Source organism: Bombyx mori, chromosome 5 (genome assembly GCF_030269925.1).
Source record: "Bombyx mori chromosome 5, ASM3026992v2".
In the NCBI taxonomy this organism is placed as follows: Eukaryota; Metazoa; Arthropoda; class Insecta; order Lepidoptera; family Bombycidae; genus Bombyx; species Bombyx mori.
The window spans coordinates 8,251,188-8,268,621 of record NC_085111.1 but is presented as its reverse complement, the minus strand read 5'-3'; the positions used below and the strand labels follow the sequence as shown (position 1 = coordinate 8,268,621).

Here is a 17,434-nt window from a genome sequence, read left to right as displayed (position 1 = left end):
CTTATTAGTTACATAGTTACATAATTATTATTATTATTATTATTAATTCAATAACGAATCAATGTCGATTTAAATGGAAATAATTAAGTTTACATACTAACACGATGCACTTCGAACGACATTGTCACATTAAAAGTTAAAAAACGGGTCACAAAACGCAGCCTGCGCTCATACCACATTAATAATTTATCAGCCACATGACGGCTGTTTGCTAATAAAGCGTAGATTCGCGCTGGAAATATTAATAAAAGCAGCTTGCAGCCGGAACTCTGGCGGAACCCACCCAATGACAAATGGCCAGTACGAAGTTTCATTTAGTTTTCATTTGAATAAAACAAACAGATCGAAACTCATTGTGTATGGAACGAATTTTAGTTCATTCCCATTTTACTGAATGAATAAACTTGAATAGGAAAAACTGGTTCGTTAGCATTTATCAGCCCCCGTGACCCAAGATAAAGTCCAATTTTATATGCTTTCTTCTAACATCTGACAAGAATGAGAAAAACACAATTTGCATTGGAAACAAAAAATGTGTTGATTCTCAACTTGTGTAACGTTTTTTCGCATTTTATCACATAAATGAAGCTACTTAACAAGACCATACGTTTTTTTTTATTGCTTAGATGGGTGGACGAGCTCATAGCCCACCTGGTGTTAAGTGGTTACTGGAGCCCATAGACATCTACAATGTAAATGCGCCACCCACCTTGAGATATAAGTTCTAAGGTCTCAGTATAGAGTTACAACGGCTGCCCCACCCTTCAAGCCGAAACGCATTACTGCTTCACGGCAGAAATAGGCAGGCTGGTGGTATCCACCGCGCGGACTCGCAAGAGGTCCTACCACCAGTGATTACGCAAATTATAATTTTGCGGGTTTGATTTTTATTACACGATGTTATTCCTTCACCGTGAAAGTCAATCGTGAGCATTTATTAAGTACGTATTTCATCAGAAAAATTGGTACTCGCCTGCGGGATTCGAACACCGGTGCATCGCTACATATGAATGCACCGGACGTCTTATCCTTTAGGCCACTATTCATTCGTACAAAAGATTGCGTTTCTATCTCATTTACTTATCAACAATCTGTCGATAACTAAATGACAAGATAACTTAACAATTTTTGTTATTCACGTAAAAAAAAGACAAACTATTTGAATGAAATTTCGCTTAAAAATGGTAGATAGCCTATTTTAATTACTATATTGGATACTTTTTACCATGACAAACGATATCACGGTATAATTATCTGCTAATAATCGCTTACTCGAGATTTTACGTACCCAACGGATCTATACGGACCAGATAGGAATAGATAGAATTCTTTATCCCAGGAAATGCTATGTGCATATTTCATTATTTCTGCTACGAGGTAGTGTATGCGTTTTGGTTCAAAGCATGAGGTAGCTGTGTACAATATTATAAATCTGAAACTTAGAACTCATGTCTTAAGATGGGTGGTGAAAGGGGAATGCCCACTCTCCATAGTGTGCTAGGCCCAAGGTGGACATCAAATATTACTATAAAAATGGACTGATTCATATTCTTAAATGTATTAGATATCTAAAAAATATATTTAAATTGACGCCACTATTATAAAAAATATAATAAAAATAAAAACTCGTTTTGAGGTTAATTTCCTATATAAATACTTCAAGAACTTTTATTTTTTTAATGTTTAAGATGTTCCTAATGTATTTTTATCCAATTGTAGTTATTAAGGTATAAAAAACACACATACTTCTTTAAATATCTATATTTTCTTCATCTTCATACACAATTAGTAAATCATCTAAAAATAGCACAGGTTTTAAATCTCGGTCAGGTTAAAACCACAATTCACACAATGTTTTTCAGTCTTAATATGAAACGTTATTGATAAAAGCAAAATAAATCGAAGAAAAATCAAAACACATCCATTTTGAACGCAAGCACAAGCAGCGAGCGAAGTGTCAGTCAATCAGATTACTCAGATTAAAATCAGTGTTGTCAGTATAAAGAAAAATAATTACATGAAATTCATATATCAAACTTTTTTTTAAATAACCGATAATTGATTTATTTCTTAATCTTTTTTTACGAGTACACATTATTTTTTATTTTTTATGTTTTTATTTTAGTTGTACATATTTAAATAACAATACAAGTTAAGTTTTTTTTTTATTGCTTAGATGGGTGGACGATCTCACAGCCACCCTGGTGTTAAGTGGTTACTGGAGCCCACAAACATCTACAACGTAAATGCGCCACCCACCTTGAGATATAATTTGATGAGATAAAATTCTAAGGTCTCAAGTATAGTAAAAGTTAAAGTCCAATGGGTATATCTTTGATGTTATTTTATGTGCTTATAATCGATTGATTAATGATAATACTCAAAATGATTTATTTATGTATTTTTTTTTTATATACTTAAAAAGTTTACTTAATACGTAAAAGGTTTTGATGCTGGCAATATTTTTCCCGCAAAAATAAAAATCTTGTTTTTTTCAACAGAGTTACTTTTTTTAAACTACTATTGTAAACTGTAGTGGCGCTTATTTGGAAGAAAGTAAATGCATATTTATTTATGACAAAATGAATGCACTAAGTATTTTTTCTCTAATATATTTTCCGCTTTGGGCCTGAAATGGGCATTCCCCTTTAGGCTGTTGATATATATGAGTCGACTATTATCAAAGCCGGCAATGTGACTTTTGGACAATTATTGGTAAATCAGAAAAACGAATTATTCACTTTGTATTCCATTGGCAGTCACAAAACTCTTCTGAACGACATCTTAGATAAATAGCAGATTAAGTATTAACCTTTATTTAATGCAGGTATTCTTTGAAGTAGACGATTATATTCAAATCAATCTGTATTGACATATCAATAACATTTTTTTGTCCAAATGCACAGATTGCCACCTTTGATAATAGACGACTCATATGAGCTCCGGCAAACACTTATCGGATGGGCTGATTCAACTTAAATTTTATACAAATAAAGATGATTCAACTAAAATCAAATAGATTCCCATTTTAACCTTCCTTCTTCAACTTCACCTTCGCTTCACCTGTTCAATTAAGTAACGATATTTTGTTTTGTTTTTTATCAGCATTGGCAACTCACTGATCAGATTTGTTAATTCAAAGAGTTTTCAGCATCTATTTTCCTGAAGTATTTGTTTTACAATGAATGTATTTAATAAATTAAACAGTGATTGAGTTGTGATGTATATAGTTAGTATTTATAAAAATAAAATTTAGCACCACCTACTCCGATTCGGGAAAGTCATAACTCAACAAAAAATTCATTTTTATTACATAAATAAAACAGGAAGCTTCAAGATATAAATCTCCTTTAAGCTGTATGCGATAACGAAGCGAGTGCAAGAAACCGGACGGCTAACCTTAAACCGTAATACAAAAGCAATATCCAGCACTCGTAGTGGCGCCCGCAACAAAAGCAGGATATTTTGTAAACATTTTACTGCGTCCCAGTCTGTGACGATATTGTGGAAGCTGTCGTTGCAAAATGGCAGTTTTTACAGCCCTCCACGAGACCGTTCGGCACGTTACATTCACGACGTATTCGAAACAAGGCGAAATATACTTCAAAGGGCCTTCATACTTCGTTGGAAGAAATTAAACGATTCGATTTTGTCATCTTTGATCTTGGTTTATAATTAAGACCCACAAAAAAATGTACTCCATTTTGAGTCAACAAAGGCGATGAGGCATTAAAATTAAATGAAAGGGCTAAGCAGAAGCCTGTACAAATAGCGGGCTGGGCAAACAAAACGAAAATCTGGAATTGATTTTCATACAAACTCAAACCGAATGTATTCAGAGGTTCCTTGCTTAACTGATTAACTAGTTTTACTACTAATAAATTAATTTGTTCAGTGTCGATTTGAAAGCTGAAACATCTATGGCCTGATGGGTGACCCGTACTTCTATCGAGTAATATATGGATATGCCAGGCCCCAAAGCTCAATAAAAAAAAATCATTTGGCCGATTACTAAGTGTAAGGCATTGTGATCGCGAGTAAATATAGCTAGCTATTCTCCTGTCCCGAAGCAGTCATATATGTTCTAACATCAACATTAATTAGTAACAATAATCAGATTCCGAACGCAGGCGTTAAGGTGGATGGGCAAAAAAGTTTTAGCATTCACGAGCTCTTCTATCCGTTTATTACGAAAATAAAATATACAAAGTTAATGCACTCGTGAATATATCGCCCTCATAACCATTAGAACATGGAACAAGAAATTTGTGCTAGTCTCACAGACTCTGCACTAGGTCCATAAACATCGCAAAATTTTTTTCGGGACTTGCGTTGCATTTTTACCCTTTTTTGTAGTAAAAATTTAAAATGTATCGAATTTCTTCATTAGATTCACTCATATTGACAGTACGAAAAATAAATAAAAATCACACATTTTGCTAATTTGAATTTGGAATTATCTTCTTTAAAATTTAAACATTTAGTGATAACAAAACCAGCCAGATACAAATAGTATAGCCAAAGAGATTTTATTACAAGCTCATACATACTATAATGCGAAAAGATTTTTTTCCCAGCCTTATTATAATGATACAAAGTAAAAGCACTCGTGAATATATCGCCCCAATAACCATTAAAACATGGAACTAGACCGCATCTGATCTGATCTAGTTAGAATCGCATCCAAAGTTATTTACGTTTGTCCACATTTCTGAAGTCAAACTAGAATAAGTTGAGGTGGTTAGTTGACACTTTGTCGCAAGGTCTTCGGAACAAGGTGCAACTGGCGACGGTATCGCGGAAGGGAACTTTGCGGCTGCATCCGTGATAAACCTCGAGTATAGCTCACAAACTAATGGCACCGGAACTGAGTACCGCTGTGAGACTTCGCGTGCACGTTTCTAGTTGAAATATACCAAATACTTTGTAACCCAGTTTAACAGATCTAAATATCACTAGGAGACAATAACAATGGTATAGAATAACATAACAGAGCATTTCTTCGATTCAACCGAATCATTCCTCTTTGGACGTAGGGAAACAAAGAATGAAGGAAGATGTATTCTTCTTGATATGTAAGGAATAAAAAAGTTCATAAAGCCCGTAGACCCCACAACGAAATCTCCGTTGCTTCAGATTAACTCTAAAAATTATAAGTATAAAAGATGAATTATCCAGACTTTCATCTTTACAAATTATAATTAATAATATTATATACCATGTGTAGGTAGATACGAGATCCTCTTCGAAAATGATTTCTTTAATTTTTTTATGCTAAAAAAATAATATGAAAAACATTGATTTCTTGGATCTACTCGCATGCCTCTTATCGTAGGATGGTGTTATTGTGACTAGAACCTTTCCTGGAATACCAAGAATAGCTCTACCAAGTACGTTTGATCACAATCGGATGAGAGGCTTAGAAAAACAACATCAAAACAAGCATTTTTTTTTATAGACAGATAAAATCCAATCTGATAACTGAAATTTTTAGTTTTGATAACTACGAGTATTATTCTAAGTAGGATACAAAGTAATTTTTTACTGTAGAAATATGATTGATTGATGGGAAAAACAAAGAGGCGAAATAAGCTATACCGATGCTGGAGAAGTCATAGAAGTAGCTAAAATAAGTCCCTGTCCGTAAAACAAGTGCGTATCATTAGATTTTTTCATTAAAGTCTGAAAGATAGACTATTGGACTACTATCAGATAAGATCCCATAACCAAACTTCGTCAATCCTTAACCAAATTTTTTTTTTTATAGCTTCGATGGGTAGACTAGCTCCACAGCCCACCTGGTGTTAAGTGATTACTGGAGTCCATAGACATCTACAACGTAAATGCGCCACCCACCTTGAGATATAAGTTGTAAGGTCTCAAAGTATAGTTGCAACGGCTGCCCCACCCTTCCAACCGAAACGCATTACTGCTTCACGGCAGAAATAAGCAGGGCGGTGGTACCTACCCGCGCGGACTCACAAGAGATCCTACCACCAAATTACAACAAGCAATTGTTAAATTATCTGGAACGTACAAATAACTCACGTCTTATTTTTATTCAGGCGGTGTGGAGTTTCCAGAGTTTGGGCAGCCGATCACCAACCTAACGGTGCCATTGGGACGCGATGCAACCTTCGAGTGCATTGTAGTCAACCTTGGTAATTTTCGGGTACGTTAATATACGGTAATATTCTTCCAAGCCCAAGTTTTGACTTCGCGCAAATACTTCAGTCTTACAAAACTGACACTCTTACAAAATTGAGATAATTTTTTTTTTTTATCCAAATCTTAGTACAGCACTAATTACGTTTAAAAGAATTAATAAAAAATAGCAAGTATCTTGACTTTCAAACCGAGCGATTCTCGGTATTCTCTAACTGAAGAGATCGTTACCGAGACTTTTCTAGATTTTATATTTTGTGAACATATAATACAATATGAAAGTAGCCGATAGCAATTCCACCCCCGCGTCTCCTCGAGAATGCTTAACCCACGCATCAGGTGATTTTGATTCTTATAATATATTGCCTGCAGTATAAAAACACAATTGAAAAAATTAGTTCACAAGATGGCTGGAATTATCAACACTATCAAGAAATGTCTAAAACGGTACACGTCTTATATTATACTATCATCGACCTACATATACAGGGTGTGCTAAATTCTGTAAATAATAAACCTATAACTTACCTTTCTATGCTATAGGTGGGGTGGGTAAAAGCGGATACAAAAGCAATCCAAGCCATACACGAGCACGTGATCACACACAATCCACGAATCTCCGTGTCACACAGTGACCACTCGACTTGGTATCTCCACATTAAAAACGTCCAAGAAGAAGATCGGGGACAGTACATGTGCCAGATCAATACGGACCCCATGAAAAGTCAAGTAAGTTAAACTTTCCAGGCATATTATTATAATGATTTTAGTTTATCGTTTATCTATTTTTGAGTCTAAATAGAGGATCTTGTATGTTAATTGTCGCCTCGCTATGAATCAGATTTTGTAAGTAGTTGTTGTAAAAAGAATACAGATTTATCTCGCTGAATCTGAACAACACTATAATATCTTTTTATCATCTCCACAGTAGGAATGCCGTCATATTCGGGTCTAACACAATACTATTACCAAAACTCTAACAAAATATTGAAAAATAAAATAATAAAACATATTCCGATTTTCTATTACGCAGTGAGACTTTGTATGTCTGTAAAACTATTATAACTATTTATATTTAACTTCAGCTAAAATCATCACGAGAAATTATAATAATTTTCATAAGAGTAATTCCAAAAATAATATGATCACTGTTTATTGTTAATATTCTGCAGCTACTATTGACCAACTCATCCATTCTCCTGTCCACAAAAATGGCGGTGTAGTTCTGAATCTAATCTTGGTATTTAGGATAAACGAGTTCCCATTGATCTTATAAAAACTATTTGAAGTGAATTACGTACACAATTTCGATGCTTCAAATGTGTATCTCAACGAAAATGGCATGTTAATTCGGTGATATGGTAACAATCAATTAATGATTGTAACATACGATGTGTTACCACAAGCGGAATTTATCGCCGAATTCGATTGATATTGCAATAATACCAATACAATTAATTGTTGAGCAGTTGAGTTTTTTTTCGAAAATCCGAGCCTATTTCGTGTTAATTAAATTATGATTGTATGAAAAGGTAACGGAATAACGTTAAAATATTTTTCTTATTTGATAGAAATTTAAGTAAGTCGAGTTCATGAAACTTGCTCATATTAAATACTTACTGCCCACATATAAGCCCATAGCGTTCCGCCTTTATGTCGCTTTTCAATTTGCGTCACGTGCGTCTTGAAGATTTTTTAGTTTTAGAAGAAAATTTTAGTTATTTAATGCCAGCAAAAGCTAAACAGTGGCCCGTTCGTAGTATAATAATATTAAAGTGTATTTACTGTACTTCTACATCAAACAAGAATTTGTTGAAAACTTGGTTACAAGATAAGATGTAAATAAAACCAGAACCAACAACTCCCCTGCGCTCTTCGCCAAAGCGTTCGATCCCCTCCGAGGTCAGAACCTGGATGAGGTAAGAGGGATTAAATACAACCAGAACAAACCAACTATTGTTTTAAAAGATTACCTGTGTCATCAATGTGATTTCAAATTATTATTTTTTGTCATTGATATAAAATAATCTTTTAAAATGGACTATATACACATGTACTGAATGATCTGACATAAAAGTTAAAGCAATAACTAGACATAATTCAATTATTTCTTGTAGATGGGCTTCCTAGACGTAGTAATTCCTCCTGACTTTATACCTGAAGAAACGTCAGGGGACACCATGGTGCCCGAGGGAGGTACTGCAAGGGTGTCCTGCAAAGCACGAGGTGTTCCGCCTCCACGGGTGATGTGGAAAAGAGAGGACGGACAGGAAATCGTTGTGCGGGACCAGACTGGAGCAAAAACTAAAGGTAAATTTCATATATTGAACACTTCCAGAAATACAAAAAAATAAAACATATTCCGTTTGAACTGGTGCTCGATCGATTTCTGTCATTTGTCTGATAGTCTGTATTTTCATTTATCTATCCATCCATCACTTGGGACTTCGACCGTATGTAACTAGTAAAATATAAAAAGCCAAGGGGACGACGAAATAACATAGCCAACTCAATAAATACTAGAAAATGGAGAATAACAATCATAGATACAGTTTCGGTGAATATTCAATAAATATAATTCAGTTAGGCATTCTATTGTAGACAATATAGAAACAGATTTCATTTTTAAGCCTGTTTGTTGCTAATCAGTAATTATTAATCCAGAGATATTAAGATTTAGAAAAACACAAAATATATAGAACACCTAAAGTAAACTGAAATTGAAATCAAATCAGTCATTGCAATACTTATGATACACGATTCTCAACCTTACATTAAGGATAGTGAGCGGATACAAAGCTTATTTTGAATCGCGGCTAGGTAGTTTTTTAAAGTACGCTGCACTAAGTTGATGATCAGATGAACTCAGAACGATTAGACGATACTCGGATACTGCAGTAGAAAATATGTAGTTTCCAAAAAACAGGCTTGAATAGCTATCCAAACTAACAATTATTTTAATATTTTTATCCTATTGATACTGGTTAGGATATTAATACAGAATAGGAATCGCAACGCTAAAATAAAAGCTACACTGTTCCAAAATCTTCTGTTATAATAATAATTAAAAATTAATTAACACTTTTATTACGCTTTGATCATTTTTTAACCGTCTTCGCCATCTTCCCTTTCTCTGTCACTGTCATTATCTTCTCCCTTTCTTTCGGTTTTCTCTCACTCACATCTTAACGCTCCGTTTCACGCTCTTTTCATAGGATCTATTCTTACCAAACCTACATTAATTAGAGCGAAATTATAATTTTTTTTTTTTTTTATTGCCTTTGTAGGCAGACGGGCATACGGCCCACCTGATGGTGAGTGGTTACCGTCGCCCATGGACTTCAGCAATGCCAGGGGCAGAGCCAAGCCGCTGCCTACCGCTTAATACTCTCCATAAGCCTCGTTTGAAGAAGGACATGTCATAGCGCTCGGGAAATACCGTGGAGGGGAGCTCATTCCATAGCCGGATGGTACGTGGCAAAAAAGATCTCTGGAAACGCACTGTGGATGACCGCAGTGGCTCCAGGTAGTATGGATGAACTCTACTCCGGTGGCGGGCGGTGCGATGGTAAAAACGAGATGCTGGTATCATCTCGAACAATTCCTCAGAGCACTCCCCATGGAACATACGGTACAAAATACAGAGGGAACCGAAGTCCCTCCGCAGACCCAGAGGCTCCAAACGATCCGAGAGAATGGGATTATCGACAATCCGAACGGCCCTCCTCTGTATGGAGTCAAATGGAAGAAGCTGGTATTTGGGAGCCCCGGCCCAGAGATGGGAGCAGTACTCCACGCGAGGCCGGACTTGTGCTTTATAAAGCAAAAGTCTTTGTCCAGGCGTGAAGTACCGCTTCGCTCTGTTGAGGACTCCCAGCATTTTGGACGCCAACTTGGCTTTGCCTTCCAAATGACTCCGAAACTGGACATCGCTCGAAATGTCGACCCCAAGTATCCCGATACTCTCGGAAGGTTGCAGGGATACTCCTTGGAATTGCGGCGCCATGACAAAGGGGTCCTTCTTCGCAGTGAACGCGCAAACCTGTGTCTTCAACGGGTTGAATTGAACTAAGTTCGATTCACCCCATTTGGAGACTCGCCCCAGAGAGTTCTCCACTTCAGACACAAGTTTTGATCGTCTCTCTTGCACCACGCTCCGAGAGAGACTCTGATGGCCGATATATCGCGCATCCCCCGTGCTATCATCTGCATAGCAATGCATGCCATCAATAGACAGCATGTCATTGATATACAGGATGAAAAGCGTGGGGGAGAGCACCGAACCTTGTGGAACGCCAGCGTTAATGGTCATGGTATCAGAACAGTCACCGTCTACAACGACCGTGATGCTCCGCCCATCCAAAAAGCTAGCGATCCACTTGCAGAGACCCTCGGGGATTCCGTAAGATGGTAACTTCGATAGAAGTGCCCTATGCCAGACCCTGTCGAAGGCCTTCGCGATATCAAGGCTCACAGCAAGAGCCTCGCCCTTGCTCTCCAAGGCCCACCTGTGAGTAAGGTATACAAGAAGATCGCCAGCTGAGCGACCGTGACGGAAACCGTACTGTCGGTCACTGATCAGCTGGCGATCTTCAAGATACTTCAGGAGTTGTGTATTTATAATTCGCTCCATCACCTTGGAAAGCAAGGAAGTTATCGCGATAGGCCTGTAGCTCGATGGGTCCGACCGGTCACCCTTCTTGGGGATAGGGTGGACGTGGGCGGTCTTCCATGAAGACGGAACCCTGTTAGTGCAATAAGAGAGGCGATACAAACGCGTTAGCGCAGGTGTCAGCTCAGGGGCGCACGTTTTCAAAACCACTGCGGGGATGCCGTCTGGCCCACTCGACTTATGGACGTCCAGGAGTCTGAGCTCCCACCTGACTGCACACTGTGTGAAGCAGATTTCCGGCAGGGAGCTATCACACCGGGGGATGTTCGGTGGTGTGGCACCCCCGTCGTCCACAGTCGAGTTCGAGGCGAAGAGTTTGACCAGAAGGTCAGCCTTCTCTTTCGCGCTGTGGGCCAGATTGTCATCGGACTTGCGCAGTGGTGGGAGACTAGACCTGCAGAAGTTTCCTTCTGCAGCTTTGGCGAGCGACCAAAAAGCACGGCTCCCGGAGGGATAGCTCTTCAATCGCTCGCCAACTCTAGCGACGTGCTCCGACTTCGCCTTGGCAATTACCTTCTTGTAGGACCTGGAAGCGGCGTTATATTTCCGCCTTTCCCCTGAGATGTTAGGATCCCGACGTCTCCTGGCATTATCCCATGCCACGTATGCGGACCGCTTGAAGTGTGCAGCATCCCTGCTGGCATTGTTATACCAGGGTCTGCTGCGACCCCCAACGGGCACTTCAGAGGAGGGAATAAACAATTCCATCCCCTGGAGCACCACGTCTTTAAGACGGTCCGCACAGACGTCAGGATCAGCAGAGGAAAAGCAGAACCGCCCCCATGGGTAGGATGCGTAAAATTCACGCAATCCATCCCAGTCTGCTGACATATACCGCCAAACTCTTCGATACCTGGTCGTCGTTCGACGATCAGGACGAGAGAGTGGTACGGCAGCACGAATAAGGCAGTGATCAGACGATCCAAGCGGAGCGTCGACCACCACACTGTATCCGACCGGATCTGTGGTCAGCAGAAGGTCCAACAAAGAAGGCTCGTGCCCCTCGATATCTGGGATACGGGTGGGCTGTGTCACCAGCTGGGAGAAGCCGTAGGCCAAGGCGAAATCGTAGGCAGTCCGACCCGGGAGGTCAGTGGTTCTGGATCCCAACCACTCTTGGTGGTGAGCGTTAAAGTCTCCAAGAACCACCACCTCCGCAGATGGGTACTGCTCAAGCACGCGGTTAGTCCCCTCTTGCACATGCTCAAACAGAGCTGAACCTGCATCACTGCTGTGGGACCTGTACAGGCACGCGTAGATTCGGCTACGGCCCCCGTGATCTACGCGCAGCCACAAGAGGGACAGGTCCCGTTGTTCGAGGCCCCGAAGACGGCGACAACAGACATCAGCCCGGACGAATACGTACACCCCGGCTTTACGCAGGAAGTTGTGCTCCAATACGTAGCCGGGGTATTCAAGGTATGAGGTATCATCCGGAGCAGATATCTGCGTCTCCGTTAAAAAAAGCAGGGCAGGCTGCGCCGTCTCAAGGTGGTGGTGTACGGCGTCAAGGTTGCTATGTAGGCCCCTGACATTGCTGAAATCCACATTAAATGTGGAATGGGGGACCGCCTGTGAAACCCTTTTCTTTTTTTTTGTCGTCTTCATGATGTTTAAGTTTTCGGAGAGTAGGATTAGGAGAGGTAGGATGTTGGAGGTGAGATCGAGGCAACACCTGAATGAAGCGCGGAACATAGTGCGTGCTCGACCACGGGTTGCGTGAGAGACTGACGCAGGGCATGGAAGGGCCCCCAGTCCACTCTGCGTGCGATCGCCGGGATCCACTCCGGTCTCCGACTCCGGCACGACGACCGCACGGCAGGAGTTTACACCGGTTGGCGGGACAGCTTCCCGGGGCGGAGTTTAGTAGAGACACCCGGGTTCAGGTCCCCTACTGACCGGCGGGCGGCAGCGGGTACCGTTTCACTGGGTCTCCCTATACCCCCGTCAAACAATCACGCCCCGTGAGTCCGCACGCACGTCTGCTCCGCAAGTTCCAGGCGTCACCAAGACTCAACCCCAACAAGGAATTTTATTTTTACTATATTAAATTGTAATAGGGCATTGATGCTTGTGCAATTTTTGGAACAAAGCTCCTTATGGGACGATGCGGAGGGGTACCCTAACCGGGAAAAAACGTCCGTAACTTTGCAATAACGTACAAAAAATTACATATTTTTTTATCATTCATTGACCACGATCTCAGAGCGTTCGTTTGCGCAATACACTAACTCTTATGCAAACAACCGTGAATGAAGTGTACCACAATAAGTTCGCACGTTACCGAATAACCGTGGGTTGTTGCGAAACCTCCAGTTTTATTTTCTTTATACCTCGAATAGAACTTAAAATTAATATTTTTATAATAAGGAACTTCCTTCCTATTCGAGGTCCCACGACACCACACATCTTCTATTTTAATTAATCGGACATATTGAGTCGATTAAAATGATTTTCAAAAATTCTGTTACCAACATACTTATATTATTATGTATATGAAATAAAAGAGAAAGAAAAAACGTATGTATCGTGTAAGTTAATTTTGTTACGTTCATATAAACAATAGGATATAATATATCTTCGGAAGCTGTCCCCCCGATTCTCAGTAAAACGTCATTTCAAATATTTAGCCGGTCCTAAATATGCCAATGATAGATATAGATATGATATGATCTCAGTAACAAGGGTTCACGTGTCAACTTTGACGTTGCTCAATTACATTAATGTTGTTTCTGTTTTCATTACAATCTGTTTATAAAAATAATCTACTATTATTAGGTTAATTATTAGGTTAATATAATTTAAAAAGAAGATAAAGCAAGACCTGTTGTATCTATTTAAATGTTATGTTTGAAAACATATAATTGCATTTATTATAATGTTAATAATCCCTAAAAAGTTTAAGTTAAAGAAAACTAAAACAATTCGGAGATACTATGATATCAATTAATATTTTTAAAGGTACTCGTGTGTCTCTTTTCTGAAATACGAATGTTAATTTTGCATTTGCAAGCAAAGCTTCACAACAGAAATAGGCAATATGCTTATTATATATAATATATATTAGTGTATTTTATATATATTAGCGTATCGGCAATCAATACTCCTTTTTTGATCCGTATTTTCAATTGATCACTATCTCCCGTGCAGTATATATGTTTGAATATGTATACAAATCATAAAAAAATATTTAAGAATCGTACTTAAATTAATGAATCCTATATGACACGTAATGTAATGAAAATACTGCTCTTTTTGTCTGCGACTATAGTGATTATTTTATGGCCTGGTTTCTAATTAAACGTTGAATTTACCTAAGTTTTTTTTTTCACAAAATTTCTGTCCCCTTGCTCTTCGGAACTAAGATATTACTGTGTTATAATAATTAAAAAAGCAAAACGTACGCTTTAGATACACAGGCGGACAAATTTAAGACAGATTTTATCGAAAGACCTAAAATCTCGGGTAGTTTAATTTCGTTTATTATTAGAGCTTCGCTACTGGGGTATTGTTTCACAAATTACCGCCGTAGAAAGGCAATAGGACTCAGCCCGAACGACCAAATAACACGGCAGTAAAATCAACATTCGGACACGCTACTCCGACAAGTGCTTGACTGCTTGTGATCTACAGAAGATGTATCGATGTATATGGAATATGTAATCAAAATACCACCAACATATTTCATAAAATCTATTCGAAGCAGAACGAAACTTATTAGGTTTTAATTTTAAATTAAAAGAACAGATCTCACAAAGCATTAGGGCTTAAATAATCTAGAAGAGCTCCGTAGTTAGGAAGAGGTTTCAGGACTTTCAGGCAAACTCTAAACCAATTATAATTTAACATTTTACTGTCGTTGAATTCTAACAATCTGTAACGGATGTTGCACCATATCTCAAATAATATTTTTATGATCTATAATATCAAGAAAAATATTCAGAACCTTTCACAATTTTCGAACACTCTATCCTTTATCAAATAATTTACTTCAACAAAAATCTCAATTAGCAATCTCCATATTAAAAGCAAAGAATACTCCATACGTCTAAATATAATTTAAGTAAATCACTATATTCTATATTTCCATTCACTATACCAAAGAGGTTATTAAAAAAAAAAAGATGTGTGCTGTCGTGGGACACCGGATAGGAACGAAGTTCCTTATTATAAAAATATCAATTTAAAGTTCTATTCGAGGTATAAAGAAAATAAAACTGGAGGTTTCGCAACAACTCACGGTCATTTGGTAACGTGCGAACTTATTGTGGTACACTTCATTCACGGTTGTTTGCATAATAGTCAGTGTATTGCGCAAACGAACGCTCTGAGATCGTGGTCAATGAATGTTAAAAAAATATGTTATTTTCTATACGTTATTACAAAGTTAAGGCGTACACTGTGTGCATTACTAATAAAAATCTTACGTTACGGACGGTTTTTTCATGGTTAGGGTACCCCATCGACCCATAAGGAACTTCGTTCCAAAAACAAATTATAAACCCCCTAGAATACATAAACATAACATAAGATACACAAGCTGGAATTTAAAAAGCACTTATTAAAAAAAACTAATAATGATAAATTAAGAGAACGAGTTCAACTGCCACCCACCTACCTACATACATAACGAATGAATCCGAATTTTTTCAGCGCACGAAGATAAAACTCCAGAACTAATTAAAAACGAAGGCGAAAAAATGTCTTATTTATTTGAATAACGCAAGTACGGGGCATTGTTATTCTGAATATGTATAAACGGGAGTCGGTGTGACCGCATTTGTGGTGGCACAATGAACCGCGCAGAGACTATCCTCGGGATGAGTTTCGCGTCCAGTATTGTTTAAAGTTTGTCGTAATTAGTACAGTTCCACACTGAATAGACTCCCAACGACTTATTACACGGAATGTTGAAACCTTTTAATTGCTTATTGAAAATATTTTACGTTTTTCGTGCTGGATTAATTTTAAAAATAAAAACGAACTGTTTGATTTGAAACGCCTTTTCAAACGAATTTATCACTATTTCTATGAATATTCAATCAAGAATAAAAGCAGTGAGATTAATGATTGATACACGATGCTGGGTAACATGCTACACCGTGTTTTTTTCTTTACTGGCTACGATTAATTATACAATTTAATAAAAGTCTTCGTGTCCTAGACAAAGATCCCCGGGAAATTCATAACGAGTGTACGCGCTTGAGCTTAAGCCTTGCGAGCGGGTACTATTTTTCTTATTAAACTATACTTAAAATACATTCATGAATGACTTTTAGATTACATTGTACATCAAATCCACAAAGATTATAAATTTGCCGAAGCATGAATTGCAGCCCGTATTTGGAGTTTCCATAGTTAGGTACCGACAACTATCATACCTATTCCTGTCGCGAAGAAATCAATCCTGCCGGAATGAGAAACCAATTCGTTTGGTTTAACTGCTATACAACTGGGACTCTTATCGTATATCTCAAGACGGCATAAATTTTGTTGCACGTCTATACACTTCGTTAATCTTTTAACGCCAAGTAGGCTATGAAGGTGTTTACGCATCAATTTAATATATCAGGTTTTTTTTATTGCTTAGGTCGGTGGACGAGATCACAGCCCACCTGGTGTTTAATGGTTACTGGAGCCCATAGACATCCACAACGTAAATGCGCCATCCACCTTGAGGTATAAGTTCTAAGGTCTCAAGTATGGTTAGTTACATTTGCCTATGGAATTGCCGCTTAATATAGGTAGAGAAAGTAAAAGCTTTTTTTTTAAATCTATTTTATTTCAATCAATCAAAACAGAAACAGAAGAGAAGAGAAAAAGAATCGGTGTACGTACGGGAGTCAACATACTCTTGATTTTGTACTGCCTCTCGGTACTGAAGTTTTTTGCTGCCAAGAAGCAGTACAAACTTTGAAAGTAGGAGTAGAAAAAATAGAAGTCTGTGAGCACAGAGTGTGGCGAGTACGGTGTGTCATGCAAAATATCCAACCCTAGGTCTTGTAGCTAAGAGACCGTCTATTGTGCCATATGAAGTATAGCGCTGTCGTGTAGGAGTATCGAGGACGAGTAATCGCAAACTCTACTACTCCTCTTAGCTACATCATTGCGTCCAGTGTTCCACAGTATACATCTGTAGTAATTTTAGCGACATTTTGGTAAGGGTATGTGATTAATTAAACCGGCACTAGACCACCAAACAGCGACCATGTTCTTTGAGAGGTAAGTTTTCACTTGGGGCATTGCCTAATTGCAGAACTAAGTTCCGAACCAGGGTCTACCCAACGTGATGATCATTTACGATTATCAAAAAGGATCCATTTTCTATCGCAATTGACAATACGATTCAAAATCCCTTCGTTTCTGTGTCTGTAAAGCACCGTGAGGCTTATCATGCGTTCGTCGGGCTGGCGATCGCTTTATACGTGAGACGTCCACTTATCAAGCTCGTTACCTTGCTAATTTGACGCAAATGGACCATTATTGTTTTGATGCTATCTTTAGAAGCTATTGCTAACTCAACGGTAGCCTGAGTATCAGCTTTCACTATCACCTTTAATTCGTCGTTGAATATTTTAGGTTTCGTGAGACAACAGG

At 38.4% G+C, this 17,434-nt stretch overlaps 1 protein-coding gene across 2 annotated transcripts in view; it reads left to right on the top strand.

Moving 5' to 3' along the window:
- Nucleotides 1-17,434, top strand: part of LOC101742463 (lachesin) — a 69,391-nt gene that overhangs the window by 45,505 nt on the left and 6,452 nt on the right. For both annotated transcript variants that reach the window (XM_012693732.4, XM_062668645.1), the window contains 3 exons: nucleotides 6,066-6,172; nucleotides 6,709-6,894; nucleotides 8,283-8,475. In XM_012693732.4, the coding sequence (XP_012549186.1) occupies nucleotides 6,066-6,172; nucleotides 6,709-6,894; nucleotides 8,283-8,475 (486 nt within the window). The remainder of the gene's footprint in view (nucleotides 1-6,065; nucleotides 6,173-6,708; nucleotides 6,895-8,282; nucleotides 8,476-17,434) is intronic.